Raw genomic sequence first — 27,147 nt, 5'->3', positions numbered from 1 at the left:
AAAATTAAAATGTATAACGTGGACTGATATTTTGTATAACGTGGATCAGTTCACATTTTACGAATATATTTTGTAAAACGTGGACTGATCCACGTTATACAAAATATATTGTATAACGTGGATCAGTCCACGTTATACATTATATATTTGTAAAGTGTCAGCTTGATCACAATGCAACGTCAACTATTAACAAGTAAATCATTAGGTTACGAGTTCTTTGCATTTTGCACTTTAATTAATGTGTGCCATAATATATTATTGCATAACGTCAACGTCAACATCCAAAGTTATGCATATTGCACATTGTATCTGATGAAATCGAAGCTGAAATGAAAAAAATATACACAAGTTTATTCTCTCGTATTAATGACGTCATAATTAATTACTGTGTTATTTCAAGAACCAGCAAAATGAGAAAAGAAGAACAATCTCATGTCAAATGTTTGGTCGATTTTAAGCCAACTAAAATACTCTCATCACATGGGCTTATACCGCAGAAAGATAATTTAAATTTCTGCTATGGTGATGGAGTTCTTTCTATAAAAATGCAGGTCCTAGAATGTTCTTAAATCAAGAGAAAAAGGATTACAACCACGTTAATACCAGAATTCGAAGAATTATAGGAAAGGATGCGAATAAAAGTTAAAAATAAAATAAAAAATTTCTGCTATGGTGATGGAGTTCTTTCTATAAAAATGCAGGTCCTAGAATGTTCTTAAATCAAGAGAAAAAGGATTACAACCACGTTAATACCAGAATTCGAAGAATTATAGGAAAGGATGCGAATAAAAGTTAAAAATAAAATAAAATATGGCACACATTAATTAAAGTGCAAAACGCAAAGAACTCGTAACCTAATGATTTACTTGTTAATAGTTGACGTTGCATTGTGATCAAGCTGACACTTTACAAATATATAATGTATAACGTGGATTGATCCACGCTATACAATATATTTTGTATAATGTGGATCAGTCCACGTTTTACAAAATTTATTTGTAAAACGTGGATTGATCCACGTTATACAAAATATATTGTATAACGTGGATCAGTCCACGTTATACATTTTTTTTTTTAATTTTTTCAGTGAATCTCTGACAGATGATTTTTTTTTTTTTGGGGTATAACGTGGATCAGTTAACGTTAACTGATCCACGTTATACCCGTTTTGGTATATAAATTTTTGGCCATCTCCTTTGGTTTATACCGTGTATTTTTATACCCTTTAGGCTCCGGACTCCTTACTTTAGCTCCAATATTTGCTTGCAAAGCTTGGAGGTTAGTCTTACCATAGTGTCCTACTTATGGCCGTTCATGTGAAAAATCGTATGTAGCTAAAACAACTGACAAAAGAGCTACATATAGCTGAGATTGACAGTTTTCAACAAAACATCTTTCCATAATTAATAGGACAGTCAGCAACAACCGACAAATTTTATCAGAAAGAAAAAGGCAGCGACAGTGAAACTTTTTTATTTGAGAAAAAAAAATGCAGCATCATCAGTTGAAAACACATCCTCGAATTGTACTCCAACAAGACCAAAAGGGCAGCTCCCCGGAGCATGAAGCATTTTGCGTTCAAGCAAGGTCCAGGAAGGGTCGCACCCCAAGGAGGTGTATTATAGGCAGCCTATCCTGATGTAAGCATAAATGGCTGATTTCACAGCTCGAATTTGTGACCTATAGGTCAAACAAAGATAACTTTATTGTTGTTCCCAAGGCTTCCCTTCGAACCCGAATAAGACCACTTTGAAAAATTAACACAGGACTAGCTACTAAAAGGAGAGCAAAAAAGAACTTCATTAGGCGCTAAAAACGCCAATCTCAATGTTGGAGAACAAACTGTACTGATCATCACCTTCCTAAATGTAAATTCTAGAAAAATCTTACTATACAGTTCTTACAAGTGAGCTAAACCAATGTCATTCCATTTGAAACATTTCCACCAGGATTAAACAGGAACGCGTTTTCCACGGTAGCGGTCAAAGAACTGCAGACAAAAAAACAATCTCAGACAAAAAGAAATTCAACAATAACTGCAGCATATATTTTTTCTGTTTTCTGTCTCCACTCTCCCAGTTTCCTTTTATTACTTCTACACGACGGAGGCTGAGTAACGATGATAAGTTTAACAGGGGCATTAGATTAGAACTGCAGTTAATTTTCATCTGAGATATGACGTTTTTAATGTAAACTTAAGATAAGACGTGTCATTTTAGTAAATTAAGTGCACTCATCTTCTGCAAAGCTACCGCAATATAGTACCTCCAACATCTTTTCGACATATTAGACATTCGCAAGAAGACAAAACTATATGACCCAAATATATATCACTTTTTTAAACAAGACCGAAATATATATCATCCACTACAACAATCACCTGAATGTAGCTGTCTAGCAACTAATTAACATAAAGGATATACCTGTCTAACAATTAGGTAGAAATTATTTTATTTAACTTACGGCATAGTAATGGATGACTAATAAAAGAACAGAGAAATTGAACACGCTGTATCACATAACTTGATAGGATTGAAGCAAAAGATAAATACCCTTGTAGAACTATATTCTAGCAAAGCCTGAAGAAACTAGTTGCATTCTGTATTCTACCAAAGCATTAATAAAAGAAATTGCATTCTACAAATTGATCTATATAGACTAACTGGGAATAGAACCAGCGGGCTCATCACTAATTGTGGTTTATTATCACGATAGAAGTGAAAAAGCTAGTAATTGATTTCCTGGTTTTGAAATGGAAGTCCGAAAATAAGGGGTGGTTTTGAAATGGAAGTCCGAAAATACGGGGAAAACAAATAAAGAAAAAGAGTCACATAGGTAACGATTTCTAATAGAATGACAATGTGGTGGGCATTGGGGGAGAGAGAGAGAGAGAGAGAGAGAGAACATGTGGTCCGTGAGAGTCCTGATGGAGACTAGAAATGTTGAACTACGTGCTAGTTAGTGGGGGAAAGGAATGATAATTTCATTTAGTTCCTTTTGGGATTCTAATATTTATTATATAGCATAGTCGTAATATAACAAAACTTTGGAGTGTTAAAAGCACTTCCCGGTTTTCTTTCTGTTAATTCCAAGGATTACCTACTACACCATGAATCAACAATTTATTCCTCCTAATCGTAGTAACGTTCAGCATAGAATTATATCGTCTACCAACCATGAGCAGAAGTGCAGAACCATGGATCAGATGCTATGACAAACACTAACTTTGGAGGTAATCAACGTTAATTCTATGAAATACACTTATAAAAATCCCTTCCCTGCACAGAATATAACAAAGTTGATAGCAATTGACTGGGGAAAACATACCGATCTGACAAAAGGCTGCTGGAAGATCCAACCTAAAATAGGTATCTTTTGCAGGAAAACTGCAAGTGTTGGCCAGAAACCACTGTCCAAAACTATTATTAGCAACCCGAGGAAAAAGTATAAGGACTGTAGGACCATCAATAATTTATGAACCCAATTTACCTAAAGAGTACGACAAATCCATAGGCCTCAAGAATCATTCCCACTATAGGCCAACCAATGACGACAAAGAAAAAGCCAACACCAAATGAAATGGTTCCCTGTGGAACACGCAAAACAAGTACGCAAGATAGCTAAGCATAATATCAAATGATAAACCACCAGATCATCAATTTGAGAGAGTAAGAGGAAGGGGGGAGAGAAAAGAAGGAAAAGAAATACATAAAAGAACGCAAACCTTGTAATTACTACGTTTCATAAAGAACTGTAGTGATGACTTGAGACCAATGGTTAGAGCCACCCCTGAGATGAAGAGGATCTGATTCAGTAAAATAAAACTATGTCAACTGGCAGAAAAGTGAGGTAAGCTGGTAAAAGAAAATCAAAGAAAACCGGAGAAATATTATGATCATGGAAAGACATCGAACTTACATTTCCCATTGCAATTAGTCCCTTGTCGAAGAAGAAAACGATCCCCAGGAATGAGAAGAACACTCCAAACCCCGTCAGTCCTAGCCCAATCTCTGTTTCAACAAGAATCCCAAGCTTAACAGACATAATATATCAAATACCAGAGTTGCATTTTTTTTTTTTTTTTTTAAATTTCTCATCTTGCAAATAGAATAGAACTAAGCAGCACACATATAATATCTGGTAAAAGAAACAATAAATAAGAATGCTGACATTTCACAAATAAAAATAGGAAGCAGGAATCCATAATGTGATAATCGACCAAACTATACACAACATGGATATTCATGCTTCCCGAATGATAGAACAGGTACGCTTTAAGGTTCAGCATTACATAAACTGAATTCTTATGCAACATATACATAATCCATGTTACTATCCCATGTATAGGCCAGACCATAGCTATAACATAGTCCACCAAAATAGATATAACAATATAAATTTGGGTAAATTTCACAGATGGTATCCGAAAGTGAGATTAAGGTTCCGGTCAGTGTCAAGGTGGGAGAGAGGGAGGACATGGTCTTCAGTGGAAGGCGGCTTAGAAGGGTAGATTGTGGTGGTTTCATGGATGGTTACTTCCATTTTTTCCGATGGTTGTGATAGGCCAGACCATAGCTATAACATAGTCCACCAAAATAGATATACCAATATAAATTTACATCATTTCTTGCATACGGCAGCACAAATCAAACTCTCAACCGGGCCCCTCAACCTCAAGGTTGGAAGTGGAGGCTCCTTTTCATTGCACTATCCCTCACTTGTCACATTCTACATTTCCATTTAGGTCAATAAAGCTAACGTTCAACAACGCCTTATTAAAGGAAAAAATTCGAACGAAAAGCAACATTAAATTAGTAGTAATCAACTAAATAACTTACTCTTCCGATCGTTCATTTCAAAGGACATCATTTTTCACCAATTCAGATAAATCCAAATCCAAGCGTCACCTACAATGCAGAAAACACCACCAAGATAATCACTAAACACTGCTATGAATCACATAGAAAAATATCAAGAAAAGAGCTCAAATGAGTCCACATCATACAAATCAATGTAAAGCAACTTAGCTAGGGTTCTAACACATATAAAGTTATTCAATTTGTGTTCAAAATCAAAAATATCAAGAAAAGAGCTCAAATGAGTCCACATCAAACAAATCAATGTAAAGCAACTTAGCTAGGGTTCTAACACATATAAAGTTATTCAATCTGTGTTCAAGATCAGTAAACCAGAAACATAAATTAATCTTGAAAAACGTAAAATGCATAAAATTGAAAATATCCGAGTTCACAGAATTCACTGTGTGTCCTTAAGGAATTTAATCCCCTCACTGTACCCGAGGTTATGGATTACTCCCTCCCAGGAGAAAACGTCTATACTTGTTGATGGCGTAGCGGTACCTCAAACCCCACAAACTTCGTCGAACGCAAATTCGACAACGAATCACACAAAGACTCAATGTAAGAAAATATGTAGAAGAAGTCCAGAATTTTTCTGTGTAGAAAACTGAGGCTAGTCCTCTAAATTTATAGGCAATTCAAAAGGTGCCTTTTGGGTGCACTCCAAAAGGTACCTTTTCACATTTCCCATTCACACTCCAAAAAACCCAACATGTAATATAAAACCTGACAAATGAAAACACATTCCACATAAACACTCATGAATTAGCATCACTAACATACATGAAAACATATAAGAAATAAGAGATACACATTAAATTATGCATCCACTGGATTCAAACTGTAGATCGGTCTTGGAGAAAATAAATTAGAAGAAAGAGAACGTACGAAATGAGAGATAAGCGATTTAATTGGAGCTGAAGTGATGAATCTGAGAGCTTAAATAGGGGTGGAAATGGGGATTATGTTATGTAGTTTAGGGGGTCGTCTTTGGTGTTAAGCAAGCTAATGCTATTGGTGTGATGGTGTCAATGGGGAGCTCTATTTCCCCCTTTTTTAACTGAAAGCACCACAAAATTAGTTATTACCCGGTTTGAAGAGTTGATGAATTAAGCCCAGTTGATTCATGGGTATGTCAGGCAGTCGGCACTTTGTAACGGGTTTAAGGCCCAATGTAACATGTGGTTTAGACCTTTCAAGTTCTTTTTTTTTTTGCGCAGATTGTCTTTCATTTGGGGTGGTGTTTAATTTTTTATCCTTCAAATTGGTGGTCTTTAAGTTTTGTCCTTCGCCTAATATCCTCAAGTTGTGGGTTCGAACCCCAGCTCAGTGAAAATAAAAATAAAAATCGCTAGGCAGAAAAGGCAGAATTTTACAAATCTCTCCATGCACAGAATTTGGGCCTTAAGGACAAAAGTTAAAGACCACCAATTTGAGGGACAAAAATTAAAGATCAACCCCAGCGAAGGGCAATCTTGCAAATTGCCCTTGAAGTTTAAACAAAATACTCCCTCCGTCTCAATTTATGTGCCACCATTTGACTAGGTACAGAGTTTAAAAAAGAAGGGAGACTTTTGATACTTTGTCTAAAACAAGCCTCAGATAATTGTGTGGCTATTAATCATCTCATAAAGTTGGATTGTTTCTAAATTTAGAAAGGCGACATTCTTTTTGGGACAGGCTAAAAAGAAGAGTGTGCCACATAAATTGGAACGAAGGAGTAACAATGTAAACATGCCTTATACCTATGCACTTATTCAGAAATGGTTCCTAGGTCAGTCACTTCTTCAATTTCTTCTTCCTACATAAACTTTCTTATTTGTTGAGATAAGGTAACAAGTAAGGTCAAAGGTATTGCATTTTACCGTTTTCATTTTCTTGTTAGAACAATATGGAAGGATTTTTTCTTGCTTGTGTAAGTGAAGTTTACTTTTTTTAGAAATATTCTCGTTCTAGGCAATAGCGAAGTTAAAATGTCATTTCTAAACGAGAGTGTGAAAGTCGAAGCTAAAATGCCATTTGTAAATGTGAGAGGGTCAAAGTCAAGCTAAAACGCCGTTTAGAAATGAGAAGGTGAAGCTAAAATGCCATATGTAAACGAGAGGGTCAACGTCCGATATTTTAGGAAAGGCATCAACATGGCGTCAAGTCAGCAGTGGATATTAGTATTATATATATTTTGTACAATACATGTTACTCTCCAGTAAAGAAGCCACTTGTATTCCTTAAATAATTCACGGTAGCAATTAATTTAAGTAAAAACATATCATAATTAACTAATCCATATATAATAAAACTAAAAAAATCGGTGAGAAAAAGTCTAATAAGCTCAGTAATCATGGGTGGATCTTGCAACCCCATATACCTGCTTACATTGGCAAGGGATGAGGTAGGACTAATGCAAACTTTATACATATACTCCATAAGACATTAAACAAGTTCATTGCAATATGATTGTGAAAGCTTTGCTACTGCAAAGAAAATGAAACCATAATACAAAGTCCCAATTATTGTCTCAGTTTATTGCCCTGTCTCCCCTCCATAGATTTTATGCTCATAGTTTCTTTATATCCTTCACACAACACAGTTGCTCTTATAGAGCAACAAATATTACATTTATCATTTCATAATTACCCTAAAGGGGACCTGCATATATATTGAAAAATCAAGAAAGCCCATGCTCCAACTTTTCCATCTCTTCCTTGAAAACAGGCATGGCTTCTTCTTGCAGACAAACCAAAACTTTGAAACCATCTTTCTTACCTTCAGTAGCAGAAGAATAAGGCAAGAAAAAGCACGGATCAACACTCCCAACTAAGTGCCTAGACAGAGGGAAGACAGTCACAGGGCCACCCCACCCAAAATCAACCGTCTCGTGGCCTACATGCCTCCAATCTGTAAATGCACTCACCCTATTCCCTGATGTGATCCCTTCATCATAATGCAACTCCTGGAAATCAATGAACGAACGAACATACTCATCCGTGATGATGTTCTTGCTCTTCTTGATCGCGTCTGCTGTTTTCCAGATTGGTTGATCGATGAGGTCTTTCGCAAGGAGCTGAACGTATATTGGCACGCAGCCGTTACCCCAATAGCCTGCTGGCAATGGCGGCTTCACTTTTCTTCTGATATTGGTTAGATAGGCATACTTCACTGTCTCATCATCTGGGATTTTAGAGGCCTTAGCCCTGTTTCAAGCTAACAGATCAGTCCCTAGCCTAGACATTAACACATGAAAACTATTACTACCAGTTTCTTCAGATGACACTAATTTTGTGAGTGAATCCTGCCAAGATCAGCTAACCTTTCATAATGTCAAAGGTCTGCAAATAAAATGTCTGGCAAGTACAAAATGACAATGATAAGGATGAAAAAGTGAAGGAACAATCTTTAAGCATTTGTGGTGATAGTTATCACTAGTTTTAGTGTTCCAGCAAATTATTTTAGTAAAATACACTACTTCCTTTTGTCGAAGGAGATTTTACCAATACTACTTATGTTTAAGAACTTGGAATGGATCACTATAACCTAAACAAAGTCTTCAACTTTAAGCACCTGCACACCTCAAAAATATTAAAATGTCGAGTATTCAATGTATTTTCATCTGTATTTACTTAATCAAACAACTAAGCTTATTTAACATATACAACCAGCATGTTTCTATTCAAACTTGAGCTATGGCTTTCATCTATATGTACTAACAAAAAGAAAATGATTCAGCCTCCTAAATTTCATGACAAAAAGTCGAATAAAAAGCATAAGTATTACTAGTAAAACTACTAAACAAGTTGGTATTAAGTGAAAAGAACATACTTTGCTCGCCATATGAAAGCTCCCAAAGCTTCAAAAGTTGTATAGCTTGAACCAGACTGCTCATGAAGAAACCCCTTAAGCCGATCCAGCCACTCATCCTTCACCTCAAAGCACTCTCGGACAGTAGCTTTACCTGACTCCAAGTAAGGCGACGAATTCCTGTCCAAACTAAGAACCTCATGAACCGGGAACTCAACTCGCGGTGGATTCCTCGGTCCAAGCAAACTCGACCGGTCCCACACCGGTTCAATATTCATCCCACTTCCTCCCTTAGCAATCTCAGCCATAGCATGGAAAAACAACGTGGACCCCATTCCATCACACATGGCATGGTGAACCGCTGTTCCAAAAACCCACCCACCACACTTAAACCGGGTTAGTTGTAGAATCAAGGGTCGGGTCAATGCCTCGTCCTCACTCGGGTCGGGTACCAGCTTCTCAGCAAAATTATAATCTGGATCATCCAGGTAGTTAATAGAGGCCAGGGTACAATCTACCTGTTCCAATCGAAATTAAGCTAATAACTATGAAAATTGGAAAACAATACATCATAAACAAAGAGAAATATACCAAAATAGGCATAATAAATGTAATTAATATAGTTTGGTCAATTGACTTAAATATGAAAAAGCTTAATACTCCCTCCGTCTAATTTTACTTGTCTATCATGTATTCACTTGACATATCCGAAGCTATAATAGAATGACAATTTATATCACTCTAATTATTACTAAGAGCCCGTTTGGATTGGCTTATAAGTTGGTCAAACTAGCTTAGAAGCCACTTTTAACTTATTTGAGTGTTTGACAATAAATAGAAAACAGCTTAAACTTATCCCTTTTTTTCATTTTGGCACTTCAACTAAGTGTTGTTCCTATTGAACAACTGAACTCATCCTGAAGTGTGTCTATCAAACCCCCTAAATCTGCTTTTCTGCTTTTCCACTGTCAGCTTAATTAAGAGCTACTTTTTTTTACCCTCTCAATTGCTACTAATCTTAACTAAAAAATGGCATAATTAAATTAGAATATACATTAACATGTTGCTACATTGAAGATGGAATACTATATAAGTCAGATTGTGTTTGATAGATACAATTGAGGACGAGTTCAAGGGTTCAATAGGAATAACACTTACTTCAGGTGTCAAACTGAAAAAAAAAGATAAGTTTAGAGGGCCGCATATGCATTAAGCCTTAAGTTAAAAAGTACTTAAAATAAGCCAAAATCAGAAGTTGCTCAACCCAACTTATTTTTTTTGGCTTAAAAGCCATTGTAGTTTAACCAACAACTTTACTCTTTTATCCCTTATATTTTCTGTTAATTTCAATACTACCCTTACTTCTAAAAACTCTTTAAGCACTTTTATCCAAACACGTAACTGCTTATTTATAAAATGACTTTCAGCACTTAAAAAATACTTTAAGCACTTATACTTAAAAAGCTATTTTTTTTCAGCTATCCAAACGGGCTCTAAGTATTGAAATCACTAAAACATACTTTAAAAGTTGTGCAACCACTATTTTTCAACCCAATAATTGATAATAAGGGTAAAATAAATATGAAATGATAAATTATCTTTTGATTTTCCAAACTAGACAAGTAAAAATGGACAATTATTTTTAGTATATAGGATAAATAAAAATGAACAGAGGGATTATACAACTATTAAAAGAATAATCTTCCCTAAACAAAACTCTATTAAGAACTAGGTTACTGATTCTGCTGTGTTTTTGTAGAGGTTTGGGTTAAAATTGTCCCTTATTTATGAGAGTAGGTTCATTTTGGTCCCTCAAATATTACCCTGAGCATATTTAATCCCTTATCTATGGGAGTAGGTTCATTTTGGTTCCTCAAATATAACGCTAAGCATATTTAATCCCTTAACTATGCTAAAGTGAGGCACTTTTGGTTCCCCTAATAGAACCCATTTAAAAAGTAACGGTGCTAAACCAATGTGACACTCACGTGACTTATAAGAGGCTAAACCCATTGGACAAAAATACTAAACTCATTCTTTAAAACAGACAGAAACTTTATCTAATATATTGAAATTTGCATTCACATGCTTCTAAATGCAAATTAAGATAATTTATAATAGTTGTTAAAAAGAATTTTAATTTTTAATATTTAACAAAAAAAACTTTATTCACATGCTTCCAAAATAAGTGGAACGGTTCCATGTGTACTGCCAGATTATCGTTTAAGAGTTGGTTACCAACCATATGATCCAAATATTATGGGTTGCTTTGCTAATATCTTATATGAGTTGCATTTTTTTAGAGAAATGACATTACTCTGCATTGCATTTTATCCGATGGGTTTAGCCTTTTACGAGTCACATGAGTATCACATGGATTTAGTACCGTTACTTTTTAAACGGGTTCTATTAGGGGAACCAAAAGTGCTCCACTTTAGCATAGTTAAGGGATTAAATATACTTAGCGTTATATTTAAGTATATTTAAGGGACCAAAATGAACCTACTCCCATAGATAAGAGATCAAATATGCTCAGGATAATATTTGAGGGACTAAAATGAATAAGGGACAAGTTTAATCCAAAACTCTGTTTTTGTATGACCAGAAAAAATCTTTTGAAGTAAAACACAATTATGACGTAGAAATTAAATAAGGTATGAAATTCAGTTACCTTGGACAGAATTACGGGAACGCCATTTCCTAGTTGACAGTGAAGTTCTAGACGATTATCCGACGTACGACGTCGGAGACAACCTACGAATTGGTAGTAGTGGACAAGAGCGGCTGAGAGAGACGATTTGAGAACTTGATATGGATCTAATTGGCTTTCTTGCGTTGTGTGGTTGAAGTAGACACGTAAGTATCGGAAAGTGATATTCATGTTCCGGTCAGTGTCAAGGTGGGAGAGAGGAAGGACATGATCTTCAGTGAAAGGCTGCTTAGAGGGGTAAATTGCGGTGGTTTCTTCGATGGTTACTTCCATTTTTTCCTATGGTTGTGCTCGGAAAATGGTTGCTGCTTTTTTCTTTTTTGTTCGGTTATAAATAAAAGTTAATTAAACAAGTGTGATAAGATGGTAGGCGGCTAAACGTGGAAACAAAGTCAACAACCAAGTCGTTGATGTTTTTTTCCTTTTCTTTTGGTAACTACATGACTTTAATTTAATTTCTTACTCCCTCTATCTCAATCTATCACAAAGTTCGGATTTCGAAAATCAAACAACAAAATTTTTTGACTGCACTTATTCATATGTTCTTTAAATGTTTTAAATGATTGATTATTGTAATTTGGAACACTTTTTGTGTAGTTTCTGAATATGTAAATTATTTTTCAAAAGATTTAAAAGTTGATCTCCGAATTCACGATCAAAATAAAAAGATTCGACTCTCAAAATTCAAAATTTGTCATATAAATTGAGACGGAGAAAATATGTAAGTTTCTAAATTATTTCTTATATAAGTTCCTAAATTATTTTTATTACTATAAAGTCATTCAATTATAGATGTTCCCTGAGAAAATAATTATGACAGGAAACACAATTAAATTTCACTAAAAAATGTGGAAAATAATTATGCCAGGAAACACAATTAAATTTCACTAAAAAATCACACAAACAAGTCAAAAAACCATTTTAGCTCAAATTACTTAACAGAAACAAGAAAAAAAGAAATAAAATAGAAGATATATAGAATGGAAATGAATATCGAGTTGTGATTCAAATTGTGATATTTTGATCAACAAATTAGTCTTATTAAATCTAAAAAGAATAACAAATAAATTAGAAGATAAATAATGCTTTAAAAAGGGAAATCAGGATTACATTTATTGGTCCTGCTTTACTTCCATGAAATTATAATCGTGATGAACACTGCAAATAGTTTTATGATATAAACTTAAAATTTTGACTTAACACATACTAAGAATTACTCGCTCCATCCCAATTTATGTGGCGTCATTTAACTAGGTATGATGTTTAAGAAAGAAAGAAATGAATACTGTACTTTTGAAATTTATAGTTCAAAATAAACTTTAGATAAGTGTGTTGTTGTAAATTATTTTATAAAGTTAAATTTTTTCTAAATATAAAAAGATAACATTCTTTTTTGGATAGAAAAAAAAAAGATGTTCCACGAAAATTGAGATAGAGTTATCACTACATTTATTATTTAACAATATTAATGTGCTGCAAAAAATGGTTTATATGTCTTGTATAAATTAAAGTTGAAAATCGAGATGGTAGGTAGCCAAAAGGAAGGGAGTGAGAACCATGCTGCCGATGCCTCTTTTTTATTTTTATTTTATTTTATTTTAATCTTTCTCTTTTGACAATTCGTTGATGGCTTTTTTTGAAGTTGTTGTGTCTATTCATCCTATTACTGAAGTCTGAAAAGGTAAAGAAAACAAATGAATGAGAAACAAATAAAAAAAAATGCTTTAAACGGAAATACGTTAGGCATAAAATTAAGAACGTTTTTGTACAGTAATGATTGATGACGTTGCTGTCTTTCTCTAATTTGTTTCCCAAGGTGTTTGGTCTTTGGTGATGGGGAAAAAGAGAGGTCTTAGTCTCTACTCATCCAACCAAAGAAAAAAAAAACTGAAAGAACAAAAATCATGAAACTGTCAAAAATATCCCAAATAGTGGATATCCAAAATATCCCAAAATATCCCAAAATATCTCAAAATATCTCATGTCCTGTTTCTCTATAAATAGGATGCACAAATGCAATGTTGAAAGAGCAGAAGTAATATAAACTGATATCTCTCTACATATTCTCTCTACATATTTCTTCTGTGTATTTACTTCATAGCTTTATTTTATAACACGTTATCAGCACGAGACTCTGTTATCTCGAGCAAATACTTCAAAACCTCGAAGGTATTGATTTCTTCGTTTTCCTTTACTAATGGCAAATCTTACTAAATGTGAATTTGTAGCCTTAGATATATCCGGTAATAGATATATGTCTTGGATTCTTGATGCCGAGATTCACCTTAATGCGATGGGTCTGGAAGACACCATCAAAGATAAAAATGAGGCATCAAACCAAAACCGTGCTAAGGCAATGATATTCCTCCGCCGTCATCTTGATGAGAATTTGAAAATGGAATATCTCACGGTTAAAGATCCTCTTACGCTGTGGAATGATCTGAAAGATAGATATGATCACCTGAAGATGGTCATACTTCCACAAACACGTTTTGATTGGCTCCATTTAAGGTTCCAAGACTTTAAATCTGTTAAGGCATATAATTCTGCAATGTTTAAAATTATTTCTCAATTGAAATTATGTGGTGAAAATATTACTGATGATGATATGCTGGAGAAAACATTCTCCACTTTTCCTGCCTCGAGTATGCTCCTGCAGCAGCAATACCGAGAGATGAAGTTCAAGAAATATGCTGAACTAATCTCACATCTTTTAGTGGCTGAACAACATAATGAATTACTGATGAAAAATCATGAAAGCCGACCCACTGGTACTGCCCCATTCCCTGAAGTGAATGAGGCAAATTTTCGCCATTCTAGGCGTGGAAGAGGTCGTGGCCCCAGTCGTGGTCATGGTCGTGGTCGAGGAAGGAATTTTAATCATGATTCTCGTTATGCACCATATAATACCCTTCACCACCAGCAGTGTAAAAGGAAGGATGAAAAGCATGATGTTGTGCAAAAGAAAAATTCAGAAAATAATTGCTTTCGATGTGGAGGAAAAGGGCACTGGGCACGTACCTGTCGTACGCCAAAGCACCTTGTTGATCTATATCAAGCCTCCCTCAAAAGGGCAGAAAATGATGCCGAAGCAAATTTTATTTCTGAAGATAATGTTGAGCCTATGCATTTAGATGTGGCAGATTTCTTTGAAATCCCTGAAGGAAAAATAGATCATCTGATCGGTGATGGATCTGTATTAACTTAGATATTTCATACATGTCATTTGTATTAGCTAATGTGGTTATGTTTCCATATATAAGTAATAAAGTGTGTGTAATACTTTGTCTAATCAAAATATCTACTTCGATGTTTACTTTGCCTATTTTTTCGTTTTGAAGAATATATGGAAAATCCTCAAATATTATTTGGATCAATGACAAATCATGAAGATATTTGTGTGATTGATAGTGGAACAACGCATGCTATATTCAAAGATGAGAAATACTTTTCTCAATTGCGTAGAAAAAGGGGAAATATTAATACAATTTCTGGCAATTCGAAATTAATTGAAGGCTCCGGAAGAGCTACTATATTTCTACCTAAGGGGACGAAACTTGTTATAGAAGATGCACTATTCTCTTCTAGATCCCCAAGAAACTTGTTGAGTTTCAAAGATATCCGCCGTAATGGGTATCACGTTGAGACATTAAATGAAACAAATGATGAATATCTTATCATTACAAAGAATGTCTCCGGCCAGAAATGTGTTTTGGAGAAATTACCAACTTTGTCTTCTGGCCTGTACTATGCAGAAATTAGTACAATGGAAGCACACTCAATCGTAAACCAGAAGTTTAACGATTCAGGAACTTTTGTGCTTTGGCATGACCGAATGGGTCATCCTGGATCAATAATAATGAGACGAATTATTGAAAATTCAAAAGGGCATCCACTTAAGAACCTGAAGATTCTTGAAAGTAGTGAGTTTTCATGTGTCGCTTGTCATCAGGGCAAATTGATAACCAGGCCATCACCAATGAAAGTTGACATTGAATCCCTTGCTTTTCTAGATCGTATACATGGGGATATATGTGGACCTATTCACCCATCTTGTGGGTCATTCAGATATTTTATGGTTATAATAGATGCGTCTTCGAGATGGTCTCATGTGTGCCTCATATCGTCTCGCAACCTGGCGTTTGCGAAATTATTGGCACAAATAATACGCTTAAGGGCACACTTCCCAGATTATCCTATAAAGGCTATACGTCTTGATAATGCTGGAGAATTTACATCCCAAGCTTTTGATGATTATTGTTTATCAGTTGGGATAAAGGTTGAACATCCTGTAGCACATGTTCATACCCAAAATGGCCTTGCTGAGTCATTTATTAAGCGTGTGCAATTGATAGCAAGACCATTACTTATGAAAACACGGTTGCCTACAACCGTCTGGGGTCATGCTATTTTACATGCAGCATCTCTTGTTCGTCTTAGACCGACTCATTATAATAAATACTCCCCGTCACAATTAGTGTTTGGTCATGAACCAAGTATTGCTCATCTCCGAATCTTTGGCTGTGCTGTATATGTGCCTGTAGCACCACCACAACGCACTAAGATGGGCCCCCAAAGAAGGTTAGGAATATATGTTGGGTTTGAATCACCCTCCATTATTCGCTATCTTGAGCCATTGACGGGAGATTTATTCACTGCCCGATTTCCAGATTGTTGATTTGATGAAACAAATTTTCCACAATTAGGGGGAGAGAGAAAAGAAATCAAAAGAGAAATTGCGTGGAGAGTTCCATCACTATCTCATTTTGATCCACGTACCCCTATATGTGAGCAGGAGATCCAGAAGATCATCCACTTACAGAAAATAGCAAATCAAATGCCAGACGGATTTACTGATTTGAAAAGAATAACTAAGTCGCATATCCCTGCAGAGAATGTGCCTATTCGAATTGATGTTCCAAAGGGACAATCTACTAGTGTCATAGCCTCTGAATCTCATCCACGCCTGAAGCGTGGTAGGCCATTGGGCTCCAAGGATAAAAATCCAAGAAAAAGAAATACAAACAATGATCAGAATGACACTATGAAAGGATCTCATGAAGAGATTCAAGATCTGATTAATTCTGATATTCCTGAAGAAATCAGCAAACCCGAGACTTCAGTGAGTGAAGAACTATATCGTTCGAAAATTGTGGTGAATAGTGTTTTTGCATATAATGTTGCACTAAATATTATAAAGGGCAGTGAGGATCAGGAACCTCAATCTGTCGGAGAATGTCGACGAAGATATGATTGGCCAAAATGGCAAGAAGCAATTCAATCAGAATTGAATTCACTTGCTAAACGTGAGGTTTTTGGACCTGTAGTCCAAACGCCTAATGGTGTAAAACCAGTTGGTCACAAATGGGTCTTTATACGGAAAAGAAATGAGAGAAATGAAATTGTGCGATACAAAGCACGCCTTGTTGCACAAGGATTCTCTCAAAGACCCGGCGTCGACTATGAAGAAACATATTCACCAGTTATGGATGCTATAACATTTCGATACCTCATGGGTTTAGCTGTCTATGAAACCCTTGAAATACATCTTATGGATGTGGTTACAGCTTATCTTTATGGTTCACTTGATAATGAAATTTATATGAAAATTCCTGAAGGATATAAAATGCCTGAAGCATTTGGTTTAAAGTCTCGGGAAATGTATTCAATCAGATTACAAAGATCATTATATGGTTTAAAACAATCAGGGCGTATGTGGTATAATCGCCTAAGTGAATACTTGATAAATGAAGGATATATAAATGATGCCATTTGTCCATGTGTTTTTATTAAGAAAACAAAATCAGGGTTCATTATACTTGCTGTTTATGTTGATGACATAAACCTCATTGGAACTCCAGAAGAGCTCCAAAAGGCGATTGAATATTTGAAGAAAGAATTTGAGATGAAAGATCTCGGAAAGACAAAACTCTGTCTTGGTCTGCAAATTGAACATTTCGCAAAAGGGATCTTTATCCATCAATCTGCCTATACTGAGAAAGTTTTAAATCGGTTTTACATGGACAATTCGCATCCTTTAAGTACTCCTATGGTTGTTCGCTCACTTGAAGTGAGCAAAGATCCGTTCCGACCTCAGGAAGAAAACGAAGAGCTACTTGGTCCTGAAGTACCATATCTTAGTGCAATAGGTGCACTTATGTATCTTGCTAATGCTACAAGACCTGACATAGCATTTTCTGTTAATTTGCTAGCAAGATATAGCTCTTCTCCTACACGGAGGCATTGGAACGGGATTAAGCATATATTGCGATATCTGAAGGGAACTAGCGATATGGGTCTGTTTTATACTAACAAAGGTAGTACAGATCTTGTTGGTTATGCAGATGCAGGTTATTTATCTGATCCACATAAAGCTCGATCTCAAACGGGCTATCTGTTTACATGCGGAGGTACTGCTATATCATGGCGATCGACCAAGCAGTCCATTGTTGCTACTTCTTCAAATCATGCTGAGATAATCGCTATTCATGAAGCAAGTAGAGAATGTGTGTGGTTGAGATCAGTAATACATTTCATCAGAGAAAGATGTGGCTTGAAGTGTGATACAAAAATACCCACAGTATTATATGAAGATAATGCTGCATGCATAGCTCAATTAAAAGGAGGTTTCATAAAAGGAGATAGAACAAAGCACATTTCACCAAAGTTATTTTTCACACATGATCTCCAGAAGAATGGTGATATTGATGTGCAACAAATCCGTTCAAGTGACAATCCTGCAGATTTGTTCACTAAATCTTTGTCAACTTCAACTCTTGAGAAGATGATATTCAAGATTGGAATGCGAAGACTCCGACATCTGAATCTTGGTCTTCGTCAGGGGGAGTGAAATACGTGTTGTACTCTTTTTCCCTTAACCAAGTTTTGTCCCATTGGGTTTTCTTGGTAAGGTTTTTAATGAGGCAACTCTCAAAGCGTATTATTAGATATGCGCACTCTTTTTCCTTCATTAGGACTTTTTCCCACAGAGTTTTTTCTAATAAGGTTTTAACGAGACACATCATCTATTAATGGATATCCAAGGGGGAGTGTCAAAAATATCCCAAATAGTGGATATCCAAAATATCCCAAAATATCCCAAAATATCTCAAAATATCTCATGTCCTGTTTCTCTATAAATAGGATGCACAAATGCAATGTTGAAAGAGCAGAAGTAATATAAACTGATATCTCTCTACATATTCTCTCTACATATTTCTTCTGTGTATTTACTTCATAGCTTTATTTTATAACAGAAACAACAATAATTAGACGAAGAAGGCAATTAAACGGAACTTTCTATCCCGGGGCAAGTGGACAACTAGCCCTTTTTACGACCTCTATTTAAAATAAAGAATAGCTTAAATTACTAAATTTTTAAGGTTGAATAGTCTTAAATTAAATTTAGATTTGTGAATCTGAAATTAAAATCACGAGATTTAAGATGTCATGTATAAAATTGAATTGATTGAGGTTCGAAGTTCAAACTATCTTCTGTCACAAGTTATGCTCTTCTATTTTATGATAATCGACAGGAAAAAAATAGCTAAACTCAAAACCTCTTTTAGATTGTGGTATGCATTTCTAACAAAAATTTATAAAGTATGGAAACCAAATGTGATTTCTCGAATGTCAATATGATTATTTTATCTTTTGTAGTTAATGCACAAATAATTCCAAAAACACATTAAAAAATCTCTTTGTTCAAAACCTTACGACAATTCGCTCGAATGTCTCCATCTTGGGTGGTCTTTAATTTTTGTCCCTCAAATTGCTGGTTATTAATTTTTACCTTTCGGCGATTGTCGAAAATATTTCTGATATCGAAAAAACAAGAAATTCGGATTTATGACCTAATTTCGCAAGGTAAAGTTTCATTACTTCTATGAAATTTTGTCTTGTCGGGCAAAGTTACATAAAAACTATCTCTTGTCCGGCATAGTTCTATGTAGAAATTAAGTTATCCGACATAACTTTATTTTTATAGAACTTATGCCGGACAAGACAAAGCTTTTTATAAACTTATGTTGAGCGAATTAGTTACAACACAATTTACGCCGGAGAACTTTATTTTTATAAAACTATGCCGGACAAGACATAGTTACATACTTTGCCCGACAAGGCATTGTTTTTATGAAACTTTGCTTTGAGATTACCTTTTTAACTCCACTGGGGATGGAACCCAAATCTTAGTACTAATTTTTAAATGTCGGCTATGGCCGACAACCTCCCTATTGCAGTCTTGGTGGAGTTGAAATTAGAAATAAGGCAGAAAGTTCGATCAAATTGGCTAAGAATATCCCACATGGCAGCGTGGTCTATCATCTTTCATTGTCTTCTTTCCTTAATACTCCAACATCTGTCCATTGTCTTTTCACCAGAGACTCCCACACCACATGAACTTCAAGGGACCCAATTAGCACATTACTTAGAATTAGTCTTGTACTCAAAAATATTCAAGGAAGCATCATACCATCGTAAATAAAACTAGCTAGTATCTGATAAAATGATACTATTCGTCATCTCTTTACTTTCTTATATTTCGATTATAATTTGTCATGTCAGTTATTCTATGAATATCGTTTAGTGCCCCGTACAATACCCAACATATCGATAGAAATGCCTGGTACACCAACAATATATGGTGAAAATATATGTCCACAAAAAGTTAAAGAATGACAGTGATATTATATTACTATATAATATATGAGGGAATGTGAGGACTTTTGTAGTCCTCACAAGAGTTTCCCAAATTTTTAAAAACTTTTTAATTAATTACTTTTATGTCTTAATTTTATTTATTTAAGTAAATTTTTTGACTTTTTATTTTTAAGGTCTACTTTTCAAAAGCTATCGAACTTGGGTACTTTTGTAGTCCTCACAATAATTTCTAATTCTTTAAAAAAAAATTAATTAATTACTTTTAGGTCCTAATCTTATTTATTTAAGTCAATTTTTTTATTTTTTATTTTTAAGGTCTACTTTTTAAAAGCTATCGAACCTTCTACCTCATTTTTCATGTTCTTTGATTTTCTGGTTCGTGCTCGATATCCGCATTTAAGCCCAATTAATCTAGATAATTAGCACTGTATCGCGCCTATTCGGAGGGAACGCTTCCTCCAAAGATTTTTTCCATATCCATGTTCGAACCCCTAATCCCTAATTAAGAGAGGAGCAGCTCCATCCGCTGCACAAGTTAAATTATGTATTTGTCTTAAAAGTTCATTAACTATGTATAGATTATTTATTTAGAACTAAATAACTTCAGAAAATTAGGATACATAAGTTATAAATGTCAAATTCTGGCTCCGCATTTGATTTGAAGTAAATAATTTTATCAAAATGGAAGTTAAAATATTAAAGCAGTGGAATGAAAATTTTGCTTTTATATAATTACCCACTTGTGGGACTACAATGGGTATATGGTTGTTGTTGTTGTTGTTGTACACTTGTACTAACACACATTATATTTTTTTAGTTAAAATATCTACTTTTATATCTTGAGTTTGGACCCGGACTTAGCACGGGCCTCACATAACTAGTATATGTTATGAGGGACAATCCAATGATTTTGTCGTCCCTGATTACATCTCAACCATTTGGTTGGGTAATTTGCTAACTAAAAGGATTTGCATTTTGCTAGAATTGGAATTTAGCTATGCATTTGTTGTTGTACATTATTTTGTGAAAGTTGGACTATTTGACTTCACAATTCTTGGGGATTAAGCTGTCACGTGGTTGTTGCTTGCTTTTCCCCGGCAATTTTTTTACTTTTGCTACCACTCCCTTTCTCAAGACATTTTCACATGTGGCTTTGTAAATCGTCAATATTGGAGTAGTACCTATTTGTGATTATTGTTTTTTTAGCTCCTTACATATTTTTTACACTTTCATCTCAAAATATTTGTCATGTTTCACTTATCGATGGTCAAGTTACATAAATTTTAATCAATATATCTTTTTTTTTTAAATCACTATATTGATACTATTTCCGTGTAATTATCGAATATCTCAATTTTAATTTTAAAATATTAAATTAATATAATTCAATTTAGCTCTAAAAATTAGTCAAATTACCTTTCAAAAAATGAAATGTGACAAATATTTTTAGGCGGGGGTAGTTTATTATTTGTCCTATACGTTCTGGTTAAGTTTAGGCAACTTTGGAGCCAATTTTTTTTTTTTTTTTTTTACAACTGCAGCATTTATTAGGTCTTGTCATATTTTTTATCCTTAAACTTTCCATATTTTGTGTCTTTAGTGAGCTCATACGTGCTTATAAAGTCCTAAAATTATTTTTAGGTATAGTTTTAAAATATTTTACTTTATTTACTTTAATTATTATTTGTTAATATTCTTGTAAGACCATTAGGTTAATTTGTGTAAGACTCAAAACTAAAGTAATAAATATTGTAGTATAAATTCGGAGTTATTGAAAGAATTTATTGTGTTAGATGATTCTAGAGAAAGGATAAGTACTTGCTAATACAGGTGAGAATAAAATACATCATTAAAATCATAAATGAGTTTAAGATAAGCACAAAATGAGTTTGAAGCAGGGCAGAGTTAGGGAGTCGGCGAGTTTGATCAGATCTGACAACTTTGATTTAAACTCTATGTTTGTCTTAAAAATTCATCGATGATGTATTGATTGTTAATATAGAACCGAATAACTTGAAAAGATTGGAATTCAGAACACAGAAACTTCAAAGCCTGATTCCTAATCGGATTGATTGAAGTAAATAGTTTCAATAATGAAAGTTAAAATGTTAAAAGGATTCAATTGAAAGTCTTGCTTTTTATATATTACAAATTTACTTATTTGAAATTTTATTACTATACAGTAAAAAATGTAACACAAATTATATTTCTTTAATTAAAATGTCTGCTTTTACATCATGAGTTTGGGCCCGGGCTTAGCACGGGCCTGCTGAAACTAGTTTCTGAAAGAGAAAAAGAAAGGCTAGTTGGCACTATAGGGATATGTTAAGTTAATGTTTTAATTAATTTTGAAACATTTCATCTGATAAAAGTTTTCAAACTAAATGAATGTGAATTTGAAGATACATTCTTCATTTAGTATTTTACGTTTTAGGTTCTTGAAAGTTACATGAAAGTTGCATGTATTTTAAGAAAAATTCATGAACCTATTTTAAATCCTATTTAATGAAAACTTTTATGTTATGTAATTTTTATCCTATAAATAGTGTTTCATTCTTTTGGAAAAGGTAAGCACTTCAAGAAAACAATTTCCCCTAAAAACTTTAGAGACATTGATCAAAAGGTGAAATCACCAATTCAAGAATAGAAGAGCAACTTTCTTGAATAATACTTGTTGTGGCTTAGTTGAATCCCGAAGATAGAGTTGTTATGTATTCTTCCGTTTGCTCGTGGGAGAGACTCCAACTATCTTCAAGAAACGTCTGAACGTGCCTCTAAGCCAAGCAAGTTTATTTTGGATTTCTTTTATTATTATCATCCTTGTTCTAACAATTTGAAGATAGTTGTCTCTATGGCTACTACATCAACATTGAATGGTGTTCCATCTCTGCCTAATCCTAATTTTGAAATATTCGATGGCAAAGACTTTCCTAGATGGCGTGGAAAGATGGAATTCTTTTTAAGACGGTTGAAGTTGGCATATGTTCTTGAACAACCTTGTCCTAATGCTCCTGGTTCTGAGGTAGCAACTGACGAGGCTACTTTGATTAAAGAACAAATTGCCAAGTGGAAAGATGATGATTATTTATGTAAGAATTATATTCTTGGAGGAATGTCCAACAAATTTTATGATCAATATTATACCAAGTGCAAATTTGCTAAGGATATTTGGGACACTCTCCAAAATATCTATTTGGCGGAAGAGGCAAGTTCAAAGAAATTTCTTGTTTCAAACTATATGGAGTTCAAAATGGTTGATGATAAGTCAATCACTAAACAAGTGCAAGAATTCCAACTTATAGCTAATAACATTGCTATCTCTGGAATTGCTCTTGATGAAAATTTTCATGTTGGTGCTATTGTCTCGAAACTTCCTTCCTCTTGGAAAGAATACAGAAGCAAACTCTTACACAAAAAAGAAGATTTGACTCTTGAACAATTGTTGCAGCATTTGCAAATTGAACAAGAGACTCGATATCGTGACAATAATATTTTGAAGGAACCCGTCACGAAAGCTCATGTGGTTGAAGAAAAATCAACCAAGAAGGAATCTGTTAATAAGAAAATTCCGAAGGCAAAGAGAAGTACGAATTTTAAGCGTACTAGTACCAATTCTAAGTCGGTTGAATGTTACCACTGTCACAAATTTGGTCACTATGCGCGTGATTGTAAAATTCTTAAAGCTGACAAGAAGAAAGAAAAGGCAAATAATCATGGAAAAGATGAATTTGTAGCAATGGTTACCGAAGCATTTGTAGCAGGAAATCAAGTGGAATGGTGGATAGACACTGGCGCAACTCGTCATATATCAGGTGATCGAAATGCTTTCAAGACCTATGAATTAGTGGGGGACGATAAAGTTTTGTATATGGGAAACTCGTCCTCTTCTAAGGTTGTGGGGAAAGGAACTGTTGAATTGAAGTTTACTTCCGGAAAGATAGTCACGCTGATGGACGTGTTGCATGTTCCTGAAATTCGGAAGAACTTGGTGTCAGGTACGCTTCTTTCGAAGCATGGTTTTAGAATGATTTTTGAGGCAGATAAATTTATACTGTCTAAAAATGGCATATTTGTTGGAAAAGGCTATGCTACAAATGGAATGTTCAAACTCAATATTGATAATGAAAATATTTCTGCTTATATTGTGGAGTCTCTAGATTTATGGCATGAACGTCTTGGTCATGTGAATTTTAGATCCATACAACTTATGGTGAAAAATGGATTAATTAAGGACTGTGGAAAAGATCATACTACTAAGTGTCTTACTTGTAGTAAATGCAAGATAACAAAGAAACCTTTTAAGACGGTTGAAAGGACATCCACACTTTTGGAATTAATTCACACTGATATCTGTGAGATGGATTGTTTGTCACGTCATGGTAAGAGATATTTTATCACTTTCATTGACGATTACTCAAGATATGCATATGTCTTTCCATTAAGAACAAAAGTTGAGGCATTTGAGTCTTTCAAAACATATAAAGCAGATGTTGAAAATAAATTGAGTTTGAAGATTAAATCAATTAGATCTGATAGAGGTGGAGAATATTTAAAATCAGATTTTATTGATTTTTGTGAAAAAGAAGGCCTTGAAAAACAACTGACTACATCTTATACACCACAACAAAATGGTGTAGCAGAAAGGAAAAATAGGACTTTCATAGAAATGGTTAATTCTATGCTTTATGGATCTGGTATGCCTGGAAATTTGTGGACTGAAGCCTTATTTTCAGCCTGTCATATTTTGAATCGAATACCTTCCAAGAAACTTGAGGCATCCCCTTATGAACTTTGGAAGAATCGAAAGCCAAATATAAATTATTTTAAAGTATGGGGTTGTTTGGCTCATGTTAGATTACCATATCAACATTTGGCTAAGGTTGGCTATAGAGAGTAGATTGTGTGTTTATTGGTTATTCTCAGACCAGTAAGGCTTATAGATTCTTAAATCTTGAGACTTCAAGTCCTCACACAATTATTGAATCTTTACATGCTAACTTTTTTGAGCATATATTTCCTAAGAAAAAAGAATCTTTAGAACAAGATGCAAGTTCTTTTACATCTCCTCTTAAAAGGAAAACAGTTGAGTCCGTGGAAGAAAGCCATCTGAGGCGCAGTATAAGATCAGCCCAACTAAAGAACTTTGGACCTGATTTTCAAGTTTATTTGGTTGAAAAAGATCCTGAAAGTTACGCTGAAGCAGTATCTTCCCATGATGCTCCCTTTTGGCGTGAAGCTATTGATGATGAAATGCATTCTATCATGTCAAATAATACATGGATTTTATCAAATCTTCCTCCTGGGTGTAAACCTATTGGTTGTAGATGGATTTTTAGGAAGAAATTAAAATCTGATGGTACTATAGATAAGTACAAAGCTCGCTTGGTAGCAAAAGGTTTTACTCAAATGAAAGATATTGATTATTTTGATACCTTTGCACCTGTAACTCGGATGACATCTATTCGGCTCTTAATTGCTTTAGCAGCAATTCATAATATGATAATTCATCAAATGGATGTTAAGACCGCGTTTTTGAATGGAGATCTAGATGAAGAAGTTTACATGAAACAACCAGAGGGGTTTATCATTCCTGGTCAGGAACATAAAGTTTGTAAGCTTCGTAAATCTCTTTATGGATTAAAACAAGCTCCAAAGCAATGGCATGAGAAATTTAGAAAGGCCATGATTTCTAATGGCTACTCAATCAATGGTGGCGATATATGCATATTCAGTAAATTTCAAGAAAATTCTGGAGTTATAATTTGTCTCTACGTGGATGACATGTTGATCTTTAGAACTGATATTGAAAGAGTTAAAGAAACAAAATCATTTCTTGCTTCTCAGTTTGAAATGAAGGATCTTGGAGAAGCTGATGAAATTTTGGGCATTAAAATTGTGAGATCAGCTAATGGTTTGACTCTTACTCAAGCAAGTTATATTGAGAAAGTTCTGAAGAGGTTTGGTCATTTTAATGACAAGCCTGCTCCTACACCATTTGATCCTAGCATCAAACTAGTGCGAAACTCTAGTGACATTCTTGATCAATTGATGTATTCTCAGATTGTTGGGAGTCTTATGTATGCCATGCATTGTACCAGGCCAGATATTGGTTATGCAGTAGGAACTTTGAGCAAGTTTACCAGTAACCCCGGAGTTGAACATTGGAATGCCTTAATTCGTGTTTTAAGATATCTAAAGGGCACGATTAATAATGGCCTACATTATTCTACCTTTCCAGCAGTTATTGAAGGCTATAGTGATGCTACTTGGAATTCTGATCCAAATGACTCTAAATCTATTACTGCTTGGATTTTCACTTTGGCCGGAGCAGCAATCTCTTGGAAATCAAAGAAGCAGACATGTATCACTCACTCAACCATGGAGTCAGAATTTATAGCTATGTCTTCTGCTGGAGAAGAAGCTGACTGGCTTCGAAGTATGTTGATAGATATTCCTATGTGGAGTAAGCCAATTCCACATTTGACTATCTATTGTGATAATAAAGCTGCTATTTTTCGGGCTTCAAGTGATTGTTACAATAGCAAATCAAGGCAAGTTCGTCTCAAACACAATCATGTGAGAAGACTATTGGAGGATGGCATAATATCGCTTCAATATGTGAATTCCAGATTTAATCTAGCAGATCCTTTGTCTAAAGGGTTAGGCAAAGAGTTAGTAATGGAAACTTGTAAAGGGATGGGAATAAAGCCTGTTGTAAATTAATTGTACTTTATGGTAACCTTACCTAATGATGTAATCTTAGGTTCAAAGAGAAAAACAAGTAAAGTTACAATTGTGGAGCACATCAATAAAACTTCAATTTCTTCAAAGAGTGAGTAAATGTGCATAGGTTGAGATTCTATTCTCTTAATAAATCTATAAGACCGATCTCGGTTGGAGTTAGTATGACGACTCTTGATAGATTTACCAATATTCCTACTGTAGAGGAGGATGAGATTATATTCTCTTAATAAGTCTATAAACCGGTATCGGTTGGAGTGTGTAGGAACCCTCTTGATAGATTTATCGACACTTTGCTTTAAAGGAGGATGGGATTAAATTCTCTTAATGAATTCATAGACTGTTTGGTCGGAGTATGCAAAGTTACTCTTGATGAATTCA

General features: G+C 34.6%; 2 protein-coding genes across 2 annotated transcripts; both read right to left on the bottom strand.

Moving 5' to 3' along the window:
* Nucleotides 1-1,782: 1,782 nt before the first annotated feature.
* Nucleotides 1,783-5,915, bottom strand: LOC132604632 (vesicle transport protein GOT1-like). Its single transcript, XM_060318224.1, has 7 exons — nt 5,748-5,915; nt 4,839-4,907; nt 3,919-4,010; nt 3,725-3,805; nt 3,490-3,587; nt 3,328-3,409; nt 1,783-1,990 (listed from the first exon to the last, which is right to left on the bottom strand). Exons 2-7 carry the CDS (start codon nt 4,867-4,869, stop codon nt 1,952-1,954), a joined length of 423 nt encoding a protein of 140 aa, XP_060174207.1. The 5' UTR covers nt 4,870-4,907; nt 5,748-5,915; the 3' UTR covers nt 1,783-1,951.
* A 1,369-nt stretch (nt 5,916-7,284) lies between these two features.
* LOC132604631 (spermidine coumaroyl-CoA acyltransferase-like) lies at nt 7,285-11,707 on the bottom strand. The gene is made up of 3 exons (XM_060318223.1): nt 11,326-11,707; nt 8,676-9,172; nt 7,285-8,050 (listed from the first exon to the last, which is right to left on the bottom strand). The coding sequence occupies exons 1-3, from the start codon at nt 11,635-11,637 to the stop codon at nt 7,525-7,527; spliced, it is 1,335 nt and encodes a 444-aa protein (XP_060174206.1). The 5' UTR covers nt 11,638-11,707; the 3' UTR covers nt 7,285-7,524.
* Nucleotides 11,708-27,147: the final 15,440 nt, after the last annotated feature.

This window comes from Lycium barbarum, chromosome 7 (assembly GCF_019175385.1).
Source record: "Lycium barbarum isolate Lr01 chromosome 7, ASM1917538v2, whole genome shotgun sequence".
Lineage (NCBI taxonomy): Eukaryota > Viridiplantae > Streptophyta > Magnoliopsida > Solanales > Solanaceae > Lycium > Lycium barbarum.
The sequence above is the reverse complement of the archived record's forward strand: the minus strand, read 5'-3'. Positions and strand labels throughout refer to the sequence as shown.

Coding starts and splice junctions, on each gene's coding strand:
- LOC132604632 (XM_060318224.1), bottom strand. CDS start 4,869: ATGATGTCCTTTGAAATGAACGATCGGAAGA. Junction 4,011..4,838: donor TGAAATGAACGATCGGAAGA/GTAAGTTATTTA, acceptor TTGTTGAAACAG/AGATTGGGCTAGGACTGACG. Junction 1,991..3,327: donor AGCAGCCTTTTGTCAGATCG/GTATGTTTTCCC, acceptor TTTTGTCTGCAG/TTCTTTGACCGCTACCGTGG.
- LOC132604631 (XM_060318223.1), bottom strand. CDS start 11,637: ATGGAAGTAACCATCGAAGAAACCACCGCAATTTACCCCTCTAAGCAG. Junction 9,173..11,325: donor TTCCCGTAATTCTGTCCAAG/GTAACTGAATTT, acceptor CGATTGGAACAG/GTAGATTGTACCCTGGCCTC. Junction 8,051..8,675: donor GCTTTCATATGGCGAGCAAA/GTATGTTCTTTT, acceptor AGCTTGAAACAG/GGCTAAGGCCTCTAAAATCC.